This window comes from Salvia miltiorrhiza, chromosome 3, assembly GCF_028751815.1.
Source record: "Salvia miltiorrhiza cultivar Shanhuang (shh) chromosome 3, IMPLAD_Smil_shh, whole genome shotgun sequence".
NCBI classification, from domain to species: Eukaryota; Viridiplantae; Streptophyta; class Magnoliopsida; order Lamiales; family Lamiaceae; genus Salvia; species Salvia miltiorrhiza.
Window position 1 is genome coordinate 58,218,915 of NC_080389.1, and position 16,127 is coordinate 58,235,041.

The 16,127-nt window shown below is 34.6% G+C and overlaps 2 protein-coding genes across 2 annotated transcripts; one reads left to right on the forward strand and one right to left on the reverse strand.

Moving 5' to 3' along the window:
* Positions 1–3,788: 3,788 nt before the first annotated feature.
* On the forward strand, positions 3,789–4,880 carry LOC131019060 (uncharacterized). Its single transcript, XM_057947741.1, has one exon. The coding sequence runs from the start codon at positions 3,789–3,791 to the stop codon at positions 4,878–4,880; it is 1,092 nt and encodes a 363-aa protein (XP_057803724.1).
* A 6,158-nt stretch (positions 4,881–11,038) lies between these two features.
* Positions 11,039–13,430, reverse strand: LOC131014771 (phytol kinase 1, chloroplastic). The gene is made up of 6 exons (XM_057942860.1): positions 12,998–13,430; positions 12,131–12,198; positions 11,905–12,036; positions 11,703–11,818; positions 11,514–11,628; positions 11,039–11,342 (listed from the first exon to the last, which is right to left on the reverse strand). Exons 1-6 carry the CDS (start codon positions 13,292–13,294, stop codon positions 11,156–11,158), a joined length of 915 nt encoding a protein of 304 aa, XP_057798843.1. The 5' UTR covers positions 13,295–13,430; the 3' UTR covers positions 11,039–11,155.
* Positions 13,431–16,127: the final 2,697 nt, after the last annotated feature.

The window sequence follows — 16,127 nt, forward strand, 5'->3', positions numbered from 1 at the left end:
TTATTCCATTTTGAGATGCCCCGAAAAGATAGTCCACATTTCTAATTAATACTATATAAAAATATCATTTTTACTAAATTAACCTTATTTATTTCTTCACTTAAATGTGAAAATGATGTGTGAAAATAATAAATAAAGGTATAAAAGATAAAAATATAAAAATTAAATGCATTTTCTTAATATGTGTGAAAAATGGGTGGGGACTAAAATGGTGGGACGGAGGAGTATAATTTTTGCACTAATTAATCAATTACGTACGCATTGAATTCATGCATATGTCCAAGTTCTCCCATAGAAAGCAAAACGTGACTAAGTTATATGCTCAAAAACAATTGTTCGGTGAAAACAATTGTTAGGGGAATTAGTTGAATGTCTTTCTTCTTTCTTCTTTTAGTCGAGTTGTTTACAAAATTTAGGTGCGACGATTTGACATCTCAATATGTATGTGACATTCAAGAAAAGTAAAATTTGGCAACTTGTTTGTTGCGTTAGAAAATTTATGAAAAATATATTGTTATATTCTAGGGGTAAAGTACATATTAACCCTTAAAGTGGACACTTCTAGAGTGTTGGGCTCCTCATACTCGACTCAGGTCCAAATAACTTCCCAAAGCCCATGAAAATACTACACTTAAGCCTATCCGTCAAACGGCCTTTTCACGCCGTTTCTATTTTTTTTTCTTTTCTTTCGCATGGGGCCCATCTGTAATGTTCACGCCGCTGCTCCTCAATTCGCCGGCGATTCCTTGCGATTTTCTTCCTCCTCTTTGCTGCTCTTGTTGCTACCAATTTTAATCGACAAGTTACATTTTCTGATTGCGGATGCATCGACTTCTGCTGCCTTGGATTTTTTCCCAAGTTTTCTCTCTTTTGAAATCGATGAACAGAATGCAGATTTTTGCAATTGATTTCTATGGTGTTCAATTACAACGCCTTTTTGCCCTTCCGCAAAGCCTCTGGTTCCGTCGACCAATCGCCGTCGCGAGAAGACCTTCGTGCCTCCTCCCGAAGCAATGACAACTTCTCTGAATCTCCTCTGACTGCTAAGTGTTTTATCATCTCACAAACGAACGCATGCTTCATTGATTCATCCCCGAAAATCGGATACTCGGGCGACGGAGACCGACTCTGAGGCGATGTCGCCACAGCATAATCACGCAGCGGAGAATACCGATTTGGGGAGTCGAAAGCAGCACACGATCGCTGCGATTTCCCGTCCTTGCTCCATTTAAGCAGCGGCGACAATTCAAAATTGTGCAGCGGCTGAGACTTCGCCGGAACAAATGATGCCATGGATTGATTGATAACGTAATCTACTCACAAAATGATCTATAGAGAAACTCGAAAATTCGATTTCTAGTTTGCACACATTTACGTGCAGAAGCAATCAAAAAGTTATAAACCCTAACCCAACTATGATCGACGCTGGCGAATTGAGGAGTAGCGGCATGAACATTACAGGTGGGCCCCATGCGAAAAAAATAATAATTAAGAAACGGCGTGAAAGGGCCGTTTGACGGGTGGGCTTAAGCGTAGTATTTTCATGGGCTTTGGGGAGTTATTTGGGCCTGGGTCGAGTATGGGGAGCCCAACGCTCTAGGGGTGTCCACTTTAGGGGTTGATTTGTACTTTAACCCTATATTCTAAAGGGTTAAGGTGCAAATCCTTAAGGTAGAGGCCCCTAAAGCGTATGCCCCTCATTCTCGACATTCGATTAAATAGGCACCCAAAGTCCCAAAATTCAAGGAATTAAACCCATCGTACAAACGGCGTTACACATCCGTTAATTCTTTAATTTTTTTAATTTTAAATGTGGGTCCCACATTTTCGATAGTCCAATAGTTGAAGGTCACATGTCCCCTTCCACTCTTCTTTCTCTTTCTCTTCCACCTCTCCAGTGCCGATTCGTTGGTCTTGACAATATCACGATACAATCCCCCATCGATCATCAAGTAATCCCTCATGGCCGCGTAGTTCCCTCCGAATGCACTGAGAAGGATGCGTACATACGTCCCTTGCGTCTCCGCCAGCGCCATTAGCCCTTCCACTTCTTTCTTCTTGGCGTAGAGATCGTCGTCGACCTTCTGCTTGTGCCCGTAGAATTCAGCCTCCGCCTCTGCCTCTGCCTCCTTCTGCTTTTGGTAGAGGCACGCCTCCGCGAGTTTATGCTTCTGGTAGAATACATAATTGTCTTCTTGCACCAGTGCGACTTCCGCCTCCTTAGCCCACCTGGCCTTCTTCTTAGCGAGGTTGGCAGCGGCCACGACCTCCTGTTGATTTTGATACACCTTGACTTTGGTAACGACCTTGATTTCATGTTTCTTCCATTCGCCCCACTCTGCATGGACACGATCTTAGTCTCGGCATCGATCATGGCGACGTTCTGTTTGGTTTGGCCGTCTCTCTGCTTGGCGCCGACCTCGCTCTTCATTCTGGCCTCAACGACGTCGATTTTGGCCCGAAGTGGTTGAGCTCGAGCTGGACCTTGTTGAAGACCTCATGTTTGAACTGCTTGGTGCCGCTGAAGATCTCCTCCATGGCCATGGCCGTCGGAGATGCCTGGAGAGGGTTTGAAAAAAAAAAGAAACGAACGTGTAACGCTGTTTGTACGGTGGGTATAATTGCATGAATTTTGGGACTTCGGGAGCCTATTTGATCCAATGTCGAGAATGGAGGGTATACGCTATAAGGGTCTCTACCTTAGGGGTGCATTTGCACCTTAATCATATACTAAACTCTAGCCGCATTTTTTAAATCTACCATATGTACATGTACTAAACTCTAGCCACATTTTTTAAAGGGAGAAATTCTATTCTACCCACATTCCACAAACTTAATTTTGAAAATACCTACTTTTTGTAATTGCTACAGCCCATAACCATCTTTTTTTTTCTTTGGTTTTGAAAAGCTTTGAATCCAATTATTTTTCGCATACCTGATGATTGGGAGTGTTAGAAAGATTTTTGTTTTGCGTGTGAAGTACAGTTGTACTTTGTTCCAAAGATGATATTTGTGCATTCTTCTAATGTTATGCGGAATTTGTTGCACATTAATTCCTAATTATTGCGTTTGTATGCGTTTTTGTTATTTTTATATGATTAGATTATTTTTTGCGCAGAATAAGAATGTAAAATGCGCAATTTGCACAATCTGTGCAGAATTGTAGGACTCTTTTTTCCGCAAAGTTAAATTCCATTTTTTTTTTTGCGCAGACTGGAATTCCAATTCGCATTATTCCTATACCCAATTACAAAAAATAGTAATGGTGAAATTACGTCACATTAAATTGAAAATTTTATTTATTTCATATATATTCGCATATATTCCTATATCTAATTTATATGCGCTATTTCTTTATGCAAGTTTCTATGCGCAAGCTTCTATGCACAATTTCTACAATGCAAAACTTAAAATTCAAACTTCTAAATGAACAACAAAATTCGCAATTAACATTTCATAAATATATATGCGCATTTTAAAGCAATTTTTTAAATTATAGACAAGTAAACAATGCGCAGTTCCTATTGGCAATTACAAAATGAGGGATTTTCATTTCGAAATAAATTGGCTTTATAATAAACTAAATAAATTAACTCACAACACAAATTAGTGCAACAATAAAACTGCGCATACAAATAAATTGTGCAAAGTATATAAATAAAATTATGCAAACTATGCTCATAGAAATTGTGCAGACTATATTATGCGCAAAGAATAACTATGCGCATAGAAATTTTGCAAACTATAGTATGCGCATAGAATTACAATGGTTTAACTTTGCTCTAGTCATGAAATGGATATGGAGATATTGGGAAGAGAGAGAGTTGTTGTGGGCAAAAGTCGTGAGATCATTATATGGAGACGTTGAGTGTGGAGAGGAGGGCCTTCACCTCAGGGGTACTAGAAGAAATAAGGGTGGATGGTGGCCGAAAGTCTTGTCAGTGGGGGGAACAACATCTGGGAAATGGTTCCTGGACAATATCTGTCGAAAGATTGGGAACGGGAATGAGACCAAGTTCTGGGAGCACAAATGGGTAGGGACAAAACCACTAAAGTACGTCTTCCCTAGATTGTTTCAACTAAGTGCCAATAAGGATGTCACAGTTGGGGAGTGGGGAACTTGGGAAGAGGGCTCTTGGATTTGGGAGATGAAGTGGATGCGAGATTTGTTCGAGAGAGAAAATGAGGCAATTGAACAACTAAAAAACTCTATCTCTCATTATGTACCGGTTCCAGGTCGAGTCGACAGCTGGGTCTGGGAGGTATCACCAGACGGTAAATTCTCCACAAAATCGGCGTACTTAACTATAAAAGCAAGCCGAATTATGGAGTCGAGGACGAACGGCGAAGAGAAAAGGCGTGCAACAATTTGGAAGTCGCCGGCTCCCCAAAAAGCGATTGTCACAGCATGGAGGCTGATGCGAAATAGGCTCCCAACTTGCGATAACTTGAGGAAGAGAAGTATTGATTTTGGAAAAGAAGAATCCAAGTGCAACGAATACAAACTCCTTCCAGAATCGACAAATCACCTTTTTCTTACGTGTCCGAAGACGGAGGAAGTTTGGAACGAGCTCCAGAAGTGGCTGGGAATTGAAATGGTGCGTCCTCAAAGGGTTGAAAGCCACTATGGTATGTTTACTTGCTTCGGGAAAGAAAAAAAGATTACAAAGCTCTTGTCCGCTATTTGGGTAAGTTGTGTATGGATTCTTTGGAAGAAAAGGAATGAGAAACGGTTTGAACGTAAGGAATGGGAGTCAAAGAACATAGTCATGGAGATCAAAATTAGGACGCGGTGTTGGAATAAGATCTTCGGGATAGTTGGAATGGAGATGGATCTTACATCTTGGTGCTCAAATGAGCTGCTCAAAACTATGCTGTAAGATGATTTTTGGGTACCTCTGGTACCTCTATTAATGAAATTTTCTTGATAAAAAAAAAGAGAATTACAATGCATATAAAATGCGCATATATTATGTGCATAGAATTACAATGTGTATAGAATTCTACCTACCCATCTCTTTCTTCACTAAATTCAGTAATTGTACACAACTCCCAAATTTGACACGCACAAAGGGACACAAAGTTTAAGGGTACTCAGTGTACCTTTTAATATTTAATAATGGGAATGGTCATAGGCTGAATCATTTTTAAAAAGTGGGTATTTTGTAAATTGAGCTTGAGATACTTGGATAATATTAGATATTCTCACTTTTTTTAAATCTACCTCATACATATGGTATATTTATTTGACAATGTCAGAACTATTTACACTACGATGTGAAATTAACTACGATGTGAGGGAGAATAAATTTATTACTCCATTAAATTTGCTAAAAGAAGCTTATAGCATTCTTGAAATTTCCTGTAATTTAGATAAATGCAAAAATATGATTCTTGGGAATATCCATGTGAAAAATTATGGGTTCTGGACTCATTTTGTGACAACCGGACAAGTGAAAAAATATTCTTGATATTCCATTTGGTGGTCCTCATCTTTGTTATCGTTACTCTATACTACTTAAGTACTTATCATATTACATTGAATAAGTGAATAAATTTTGTTCTTCATATTCACTTTTTTCTTTTTTCTAAAGTAATGTGGTAAATTTGTATCTACTCAAGAATCAGGAACATTCTTGAGTAACACTCATATCTCTATATCATGATAGCCAACGTACGTAAATCACAAAGTAAATTTGTAATTAGGGACGATTTTAAGTGCTGTGTGGGATGATCAATCGCACATGATTTCAAAATGGTAGAGGCCTCAATAATATATATATATATATATATATATATATATATATATATATAGGGTGTGGTTCTAGAGAGAACTACATTATTTGTGAGAACGGGAGAACCATCAAATCTAATGCATTCACTGTAAAAATTAATGCATTCGCTGTTAAAATTAATGCACTCAAAAAAATAAAAAAAATTGCTCCCTTCAGGATTCGAACCCAGGATCTGCATTCATCCAACAAGATGATGTATCCACCGTAGATCTTGATGATCGAATGGCTGAAAATGGTTCTCCGTTCTTTTTTTATTTATGGTTCTTTCCTGAACCTCTCCCTATATATATATATATATATATATATATATATATATATACCTCAATAATATATAAACTCATATGATTATTAAATCGTTTAATATAATGTAATGGCGAAGGTCGCTACTTAAGTTATGTTAACCTTGGGATCAATTCTTGTTAGCATAGTTTTTTGTATTTGTGAAGCTCATAGTTTTCTTTTTGTTTTGTCAAATTAGCTTTTATATATGTACCACACTAAATCACACGCCTGCAATCAAATCAGACGCTTCTATGCTTCTCTTTTTAAAATTTCTTTCTTTCACCTTATTTTTTTTATATACTTTTAAGTAATATGACTTAATTTTTTATATATTTATTAAGCAGTTTGACAAAAAAATTTATTAATTTAATCAAATATTTTTAGTTTATAATCTTTTTCTCAATTATGATCTATGAATAAAGAATTCAAATTAATTTTTTTTTCACATGGTCTATATTCTCTTAATTAGGTCTGCCCTTGCTCGTAGTTACAAGTACTAGATTAATTTTGTCTGATGGATCCCACTTATAATTAACGTGAAACATTTAACTAACACTTACGCTCCATCAACCAATGTTTCATATAAAATTAACTACTTTATTTAATTTTAATACAGTTATCCTTTCCCTATGCCAATGGATATATAATTAACTACTTTGGGGACTCAAGAGTTTATCTAAGCCTTGTGCGTGTGTTTTATTTATTTTTGCTTCCTTTTTCACTCTTTATTAAGTGGGGTGTGCATTTGTTTAGAATAAAGGAACATTCCCATTAAATATTGAGCGCACATTGTTTAATTGTTTCTTTTATCACAATGAGGTGAAGTGGTGATTTAGGTCCAAAGTGGTATATGTCACACCTAACTATATAAGGTTGATCCCTTTATAAATTTTTACAAAAATAGTAATACTCCTTCCGTTCCACTTATCTTTTTTAATTTATTTCATTTATAATGATACTTTCCTAAAATGGTATGTGGTCTCTATCATCTTTACCCACATAAAATAAATAATTCATACTCATTTTACACTTTTAATCTTCTATTTTTAATTTTGGTGCTCAAAACAAATATGGAGGGAGGGAGTATTAATTTGATGGCATGGACGGTGCAACATAACATATACTAATATGATGTGTGGTATGGCGTCACTTTTGTTTGTCGTACGTCAAATAAATTCAAGTTTGAAATAGATGTGATTGGGACTGCAAACAATAAAGTTAGTGGATTCTTGTTTGTTATGACAATATTGTAAAAGAACACCTTTCTCCGCGTAAATGTTGTCAAAACTAAAATAAACATAATTATTATTTCTAGAAAAGTTAAAAGAGATTTTCAAAAGGTTAGAAAATGAGAAAAAAGGGCAGCAAAAACTAAAAAGAAAAAGCAATAGTTGATTGATAGACCAGAAGGCCCAGAACCTTTAATAATAATAATAATAATAATAATAATAATAATAATAATAATAATAATATTATTATTATTATTATTATTATTAAATAATGAACCTGTAAATTTGTTTAATTATGTTTCACGTCAAAATTCCGACATTGGATATGTTTAACTAGATTAGTCGCAAAACTCATTTTTCGAGCTAAAATGTTAAAATAAATGAAGCTACGACGCGAGGAATATTTATTACAGAGTTAACCTATCCAAGTATTTGATTCCAATTTTGTTATTTGGAAAAAAAAAAGTTAAACAAATTTGCAACACACAATATTTAAAGAGTAAAATTTTGAAGTAGTCAAAATAAAGCATAAAACATAATTTTTTGGTCATTTTTATTAATCACGATTAATGAGGCGGACCGGATAGGATCAGACAAGCGGGTCGCATGCCGGGTCGGGTTAGGCACTTATGGCACTATTAGTGTCATAAGTGCCAAGATTTTACTTTGGTTTTATTTTGGATTTCCGTTGGCACTTATGACACTAATAGTGCCAACGAAAATTTAAAATAAAACCAAGTAAAATGTCATTTTGGCACTTATGGCACTAATAGTGCCATAAGTGTCATACGTGCAACAGAAACAACAATAATAGAATCAAGAAATCTTAAATGGATAATCTAAACCCTAAATCGAACATCTAAACCCTAAATGGATAATCTAAACCCTAAATGGAACATTTAAACCCTACGTGGAAGTGTTTAAAATGGTCATTTTGGCACTTATGGCACTATTAGTGCCATAAGTGCCAACGAAAATCCAAAATAAAACCAAGTAATAAAATGATGCGTATGACACTTATGGCGCTATTAGTGCGATAACTGCCATACGCGCAGCGAGCGTTGGCTTTTCCACCATAGCGCGCAACTCACCCATAAGCCTCCAGTGGCCGCGCAATCATCCCAACGGCCGAGCAATCACTCCATCGGTCGAGTAAAAATGGCAAATTAGGCATACCACCTAATTAATGGTCATATTTTGATGTTTTAAGATTAGGGGCCAAAAATTGATTTTCAATCTTCATTATGACCATTTGACTATATTGTTTAAAAAATAAATTAAAGTTTAAATCATAAAAAAGAACTTTATAAAAGAATTACCATAAAATTAATAAGTAACATTTTCTTTATTTTTAGTAAAATATTCACTACTTAACCAATATTTAAAAAATCCAACCTAGGTTTTCTATGTTTGTACGTATGTATTGACCTAATGGTAGGAGGTTAACGTTCAAAATCTGAGCTCTTAAGTTCCAATTCTCTATCGGACGATCTTTAAAATTTCTTTATTTATTTATATAATTTATTAAAAAAGAAAATCCAACCGACCAAATCGAGGTTGGATTTGACTCTTTTCTTTACCTCACAAGTCACAACAGTGATGCACGAACACGTAGAGGCGAACTAAGTGGATTACGATTCTTATCTTTTTCAAACATATGATGTCTTACACAATCGACATAAAATATGCGATCCACATATTGAAAAAATAAATCGCCATAAAAAATAATTTCACGAGAATTCATGCCAGGATAGTTTATTTTATTAGAGATGGTATGAGTGTGTATTGAGAAACAATATTTTAGTAATTACTAGAAGAAAAAAAAAAGCCAATTACAAATTTTCAGCAATTTCCATACGATTAGGCTGAAAGTCTTACTATACGACGGTTTTTCTTTTTTTTTTGAGGGGCAATACGACGGATTTTGAGTAAGGGCGGAGCCATGATTTTTTTTTTTTAGGGATTGTGTATAACAACGATAATTATGCAATTATAGGAAAATAATTAATTAAAAATATATTTTTAATTGAACTTATGTAGTTATGAGTAGGAAAAGAGTCAGGATTTTTCAAATAAAAGATTTTGTAATTAGAAATATATTTAAGATGAAATATATACAACATTCAAATCCTTCTTTGATTAAGTTTAAAATAAAAACTTTAAATTAATTGAACTCAATCATTTAAATAGGAATAATAACTTTTACAAATAAACATAAATTCAACAAAGTTTAACCTAGCATCAAATCTAAATTCTTAATTTTTAATAATTATATAAGAAAATAAATTGGGGGGGCTTCAGCCCCTGATATTGAGTGCTATGCACCTTTATACTGTTGAGCATCAATCACATAAAATAGCCCGGCTGACTATAGCCCGCCCATAAGCTATGAGTGCTACCATTTAAGGTCCAAAATTTCCAAAAAAATATTTACTGTTATATTGGGAAAAAAATGTGAGCTTATGTTTATATATTTTTCCTTCGCATTTGGGTTCAACTACAAGTCTACAAGCACCAAACAAATCTGATTTAACTAATTAGAAATTCTCTTGGCTCCTTTAATTCACCGTTGACGATCCTCTTGAAATTTGAAAACTTAACGAAAAATCAATTATAGGGATTGAGTCTCTTTATATTTTACTTTGTGTAGGAAATGTTAGAAATATACAATGCTCAAACAAAATCTTAATGCATCGAACGAAATTAACTTTTTGTATCAAAATGCGCATTAGCGTATGTAGTTGATATTTCTTACAATATTCAAGAGAATGTTAAGTAATCGTGGTTGACGACACTGTGCTTCATATTTAAGTTCTAAACTATAGTAGTTATGAATTTACTTTGTAATTTATTTATAAAACTATTGTTTTGTGTGCGTGTATTGACCTAGCGGTAGGTAGTTATTAGTTAATACCCAGGGCCTAAGGTCCTGAGTTCGAGTTCATTATGTAATTTATCAAAAAAATTATAATCTCTCTAAAATAACCTAACCAAAACACCCACTTATTCTTTCTTTCTTTTTTTTTGAAAAAAACACCCACTTATTCTTAAATGGAAGAACACTTGTTTTTGATAAAAAAAAAAAAATACTGTGCCTATATTTTTACAGATCTTTAAATTTCATGTACTTTTATAAAAAGAAAAAAGGAAAATATGCATACACAGTAAGTTAGAAACACACGTTATAAACAGAATGTAATTAGATAGGACCCTCAGTCATGCAACGCAACATGTTTACATGTCCCCTATCTAACGCTATGATTACTGAAACAAGTAATTTTTAATAAAACAAGATAAACTAAACTCCTCCCTCCATCCCATTATTATTAACCTATTTTATTTAGACACAAAAATAAAATTATAATGGGATCATATTATTTATAGTATATAATTATTATCAAAAATAAAAATAGATCAATATTAATAAGACACCCAAAAAAAACATGCCAATAATAATGGAACGGTGGGATGGAGAAAGTAATTTTTTTTAAATATACTTGTTAAAATATGTAGAAAAGAGAAAGATCAATTTCAACTAATAAGAGATAAATTTTAGGATTGGTGTGTGACGTGTGTCTAGTTGGAATATAATTAGCGAACTAAGTAAGTATAGATGAAGTGGAATAATTGTTCATGGGTCACAGACTCATGATAACATATGGAGTAAATAATTAATTATGTACCAATAAACACACAGTCAAAAAAGTTATGAACAATAAATAGAGGGACAGATTAAAACAAGGAAAACAATTCCAACTTCTTAAAAGAAACACTTCAGAACATTAACTACAACAAAATAGAAGAGTAAATCTGAGCCCAGGCTGTATTGTCAGTCTATGACATGAAATGCTACCAACCAAAAACCAAAAATGAAGTTACCATGCTTGCCAAAGGAACCGAAATGTTGTCGTCGACTATTCCGTTAGTCGGGAGCGATTCCACGAATGATGCCACCAACGAAACCAACGCGACCCTTCCCACAGTCGTCATCCAATCCAGTTCCACATATCCGAGGGCCGAAAAGTAATACAACACACTGGCAAAACACGAGCCATTCATATTGCACAAAAACTTATGTCAGACCGTCTAACATATCAAAAGTACCTATATCGGATCCTAGCCCTCGTCCAGATCCGAATATAGGTACCCTAAATCAAATTTCAAAAGGACATATACAATTGACAAGAACATGAAGGATTGTTCACACCTAATAGAAACCAAGAAACCAAATAGAAACATCGAGATGCTACCGGCCCAACTCTTGAGCGGATTGTAAGGAATTTTTGTGGAGCCAAATCTCCGTCCCATGATATCAGCAATGCCTGCAGCTCGCCGAGTTTTAAAGGGGTCGAACAAGATAATCATAAAGAGAAGTGAAAGGCGGAGGAGATCTCACCATCGCCACCACACATCATCGAAAGTGAAATCATTCCAACAGGGGAATCACGCCAAAACACAATTGCACATAAAATCAGTACAAGAACATAATAAAGTGGACCTCTAAGCAATTCCCTGCACAATCAACCCAAATATTCATCAGCTAGGTTGCTAGTTACAACAAATTAAGGTGCAGATCAACGCGACGTCCAAACACTTACTCGGGCTTCCCTTCTCGACTAACTGATTTGATGAGCCCTTCATCCGTGCTCAAGGATAGACCATTTATCACAAGCCTCAAGCAATTCACACAAGGCACTAATGAGGCGAAGTAACGAGCGCCCGTGGAGATGCTAATCTTAAGAGTAAAAGCCCTCATTAGCTTAAGTTTCTGATTTCTTAAATGGAAACAAGAGAAGAAAGCAGAGTGCAGGAATGTTTCCAAACCTGAAAATCGGCCATGATGCTAAAAAGAGCAGCCCTGAGAATATATGGACCAGTTTCCGGCTCAGTTTCTGTTGTTGCACAAGAGATGAAGAGCTAAATGATGAAAGCTAATACAGTTCTAGTTAGATCTATATGTATGTCATTAATCAGAGTATCACATTTTATACAGAATTCAATCATTTTTTTCCAATTTACAATCAAGGATGCAAGATTTACAATATCTAATCAGTGCTAATGGTCTTTTAACCTTCTTAATCTTCTTAATTAGGGCAATCAGCTAATACAGATTTATAATTTCCATAAATGCAGGTCTACAGAGAAATTGTGATTTTAGATTTCCATAGATGGGAGTCTAATCTTGCTTTTACATAAATGAAATTCCCTAAGCTTACACCAAGTGCAGTATCAATTCTACATAAATATGCGTACACCCAAATAAAAAGAAGAAAAAAGGCAGCCACAAAACTAGCAACTCCCAGCAAAAGGGAGAGGAGGAGAGAGAATCCTATCCCTATTTGCATCCCTAACATGACTTTCGTGTATTTGGATAAGACCAATGGCAATCAAAAAGCGTGACGGAAATTTATTGCCAATATTGGAAAGTTTTCTTTTGATTCGTCATCTGCGGCCTGCAATCCGTTACCCGCACAATCTTCTTTACCATTTTCACCGCACAATCAGCTATATACTCTCTCTAGTCTCTATGTATATTTATGTCAGATTTAGCTTTCCGATCTAGGTCAGACGAGACCTCTTTCTCTCTCACACACACTGACACACATACATACAGAGCACACAGAAATTCGTATACATCCACAGACATGCATGTATACGTGCACCGAGCCGGAGGAGAGAGAGAGGAGAGACCTGTTCGATGATGTTGCGGCGGGTGAGATTATCGAAGGTGGAGACTAGACCATAAGCACCGCCGAAAACCAGCGCGGTGGCGCCGGCGTCCTGAAGCAGTTCGCCGGAAACTCCGGCGGCGGCGGTTCCCGGGCGGCGGAGCTTACCATGCTGGATCAGAATGCGTGCGGAGAGGGCGGCGGGAAGGAGCGGGGGAGTGGAGGATGGAGTTGTCACGCCGCGGCAGAGATAGTGTGCGGAGGATAAGGTGGCGGCTGTGGTTGCAGCACCTCGGCTCACGATAGCACCGTAGCCCATCAGTAACTAAAATATTAAGGTCACTCACGCAGTGCGGTAGGGTCCGTACGGTTCTCTCCTTTTCGACCCAATTTTGATTTTATTTGCCGCACTAATTGATGTCAATTGAACGTTTATTGAGGCGAGTACATACTTTATAGTAGTTCTAGTTTATATCACGGTGGGGACATATATGCACTAATTTATTCTTTAATCAGATATGTAATAATTTATTTTCTTTGTTTTTTGTGTTCGTCCACAAAAAATTTATCACTTTGTGAACTTTTACGATACAATTTGTAATAAAATATAAATGGAGTTATCAATAGAGTAAAGCTCTCATTTTAATTAAATATGAGTGAAATTATGTGAGCTCTATATATTATTATAAATGAAACATATCAAACTTTTATTGAATGGATCTGAAATAAAATCATATCAATTTTTTTTATTAATACAGAGTATCTATTAGTTAATTTTCTCTATATATTATTATAAATGAAACATATCAAACTTTTATTGAACAGATCTGAAAAAAAATCATATCAATTTTTTTAATTAATACAGAGTATCTATTAGTTAATTTTCTCTATGTCTAGTTTTATTCTCTAGTGAACCTTGTAAAAATATTTTTTATTTTATATGACATAATTTGGATAAAATTATTGTTTTACGCGAAGGGGTCAAGGCAAGTGTATAAACAGCTACCGCACATACATTCTAGTTGCTTAAAATGAAAAAGGAATACTTTGATATAGAGGAAGATTTAGGAATTATCGCTAAAGAGTTGAAATTATTGAAGAATTATCGATAAAGAGTTGAAATTATTGAAGTATAGAATTTGAAGGTAAATATACGAAGATTCGAGAGTTGTAATTTTGGAGTAAAAATATTTTGAGTAGTTAGTATTTCAGATGAAATTCGAATGACTTAGAATTAGGCTCAGTTGCTTACTATAATGAATAACTATTCTTTTTTCATTGATTCAACTACAAGTATATTGAAATTATATAAATAACCACTTCTACAAATCGTTGCATCGTCTATAAAAATAAACTAATTTTGATTATTGGTTCACAATCTTATTTCAACTAAAGTATTGACTCAAACTCAATATTGAAAATTAACCAGGAGAGATAAATGAGACAATATATATATATATATATATAGGAGTGGGTTACTGTGAGAGCACATCTTAAAATAAGAAATAAGAGCAATTTTTAATGTATGAATTTTATGTAGAACACGTATGAATTCGCTGTAAAAAGGTATGAATTGTGAAAAATAATTTTTTGCTACCTTTGGGATTCGAACTCAGGACCATAAATCCATCCTACAGGATTACGAATCAACCGTAAATCTTGATGATCTAAGGGCTGAAAATGATATTTATTTTATATCTTAAGAAATGCTCTTATTTTAGCCCTTCCCTATATATATATATATATATATATATATATATATATATATATATAACAAAGTACTATAATAATAATATTAAGCAATTAGTGTAAAGCTATAATGATTAAAATAATGTGATATGTTCCCATTCTCTCCCGACATATAAATTAGTTTGATTAGATATAATAGTTTTTTTTTGTGTATTAGTGATGTGGATGATATTATGTTCATTTTTTAGGGTCAAGTCTAGTGGATAAAAATTACAAATGAAGCCAAAGAATAAAACTTCGTAGAAGGAAATTTTCAAAGAAGAAAGGCAATGGTGATAGCATTCAGTCAAAAAGTGTAATAATAATAATAATAATAATAAAAGTAATTCTGTGCTATTTGAGTGACCCTCGAGAGAGTCACCTTCATGATAGTCATAGGATCTATTTTCTTGGATGGAGGGAGTAGAATCTATTAAAATTTACATACACATTTGATGTTTGAATAGTTTGCATGGATTTTTTTTGAAGTTCTTAGAGCATCCGCATTGGGGGTTCCTTGATAGCCTACTTGATAGCCTACTTGATAGTGTTTGTGTTATTGAGTAGGTAGTGCTGCATTGGGGTTCCTTGATAGCCTACTTGATGATATTAGTTTTGATTTTATGTTTTTCATTTAAATTTAATTGCTCAAATTTAAATAACACAATTTATTTCAAATTTAAATTGCATTAATTATAAAATCCTAAATATTACATAAAACTTTAATAAAATAAAAAAATTAAAAAAAAACAAAATAAAAACAGCCATTGAAAATTAAAATATATATATATTTTTTTTTTATTTGAGGCTTGAGTACTACCCGATTACTCGAGGAGACATTAGTTGCAACGCCATGCTCGAGGATGGTACATTACTCGAGTGATGCTCGAGGAGCCCGCGATGCGGGTGCTCTTATACCTTTATACAAAGTTACTTATACAAGAAAATTTATCAATAATACACCTTTTTGGCATAATTGCTGGAAATGAAGGAATCACGTTAGAACACGTATGACTAAATTGTGCGTTAAATTTAAAATACATAATATTTTTTATTTTGGGGAGTTGGGGAGGGGGAGCAGTGGGATTTGAACCCGGGACCTCACTGTTCACACATAGGAGGTCGCACCACTTGGTGTCCCTTTGGGGACACATAATATTTTTTATAAACCATGTAAAATTTGAATTAAAACATTAATTTAAGCCCAAAAAAATCAAAATTTTATGACTTTGAAATTTAATTGCATGCCCAAAAAAATTAACTAGTCGTCGTACGACAACCTTTAATTACACTACCCGACCATCTTAATTCTCAACTAACTGCTAGACCGGCTAGTACGATTTTGGTCCTTTTTGTTTCAGAAATTAAATGATTTTGGATATTTGTTTCTTTTTCTTGTTTTTCTTTTTTCTATAAATGCGATT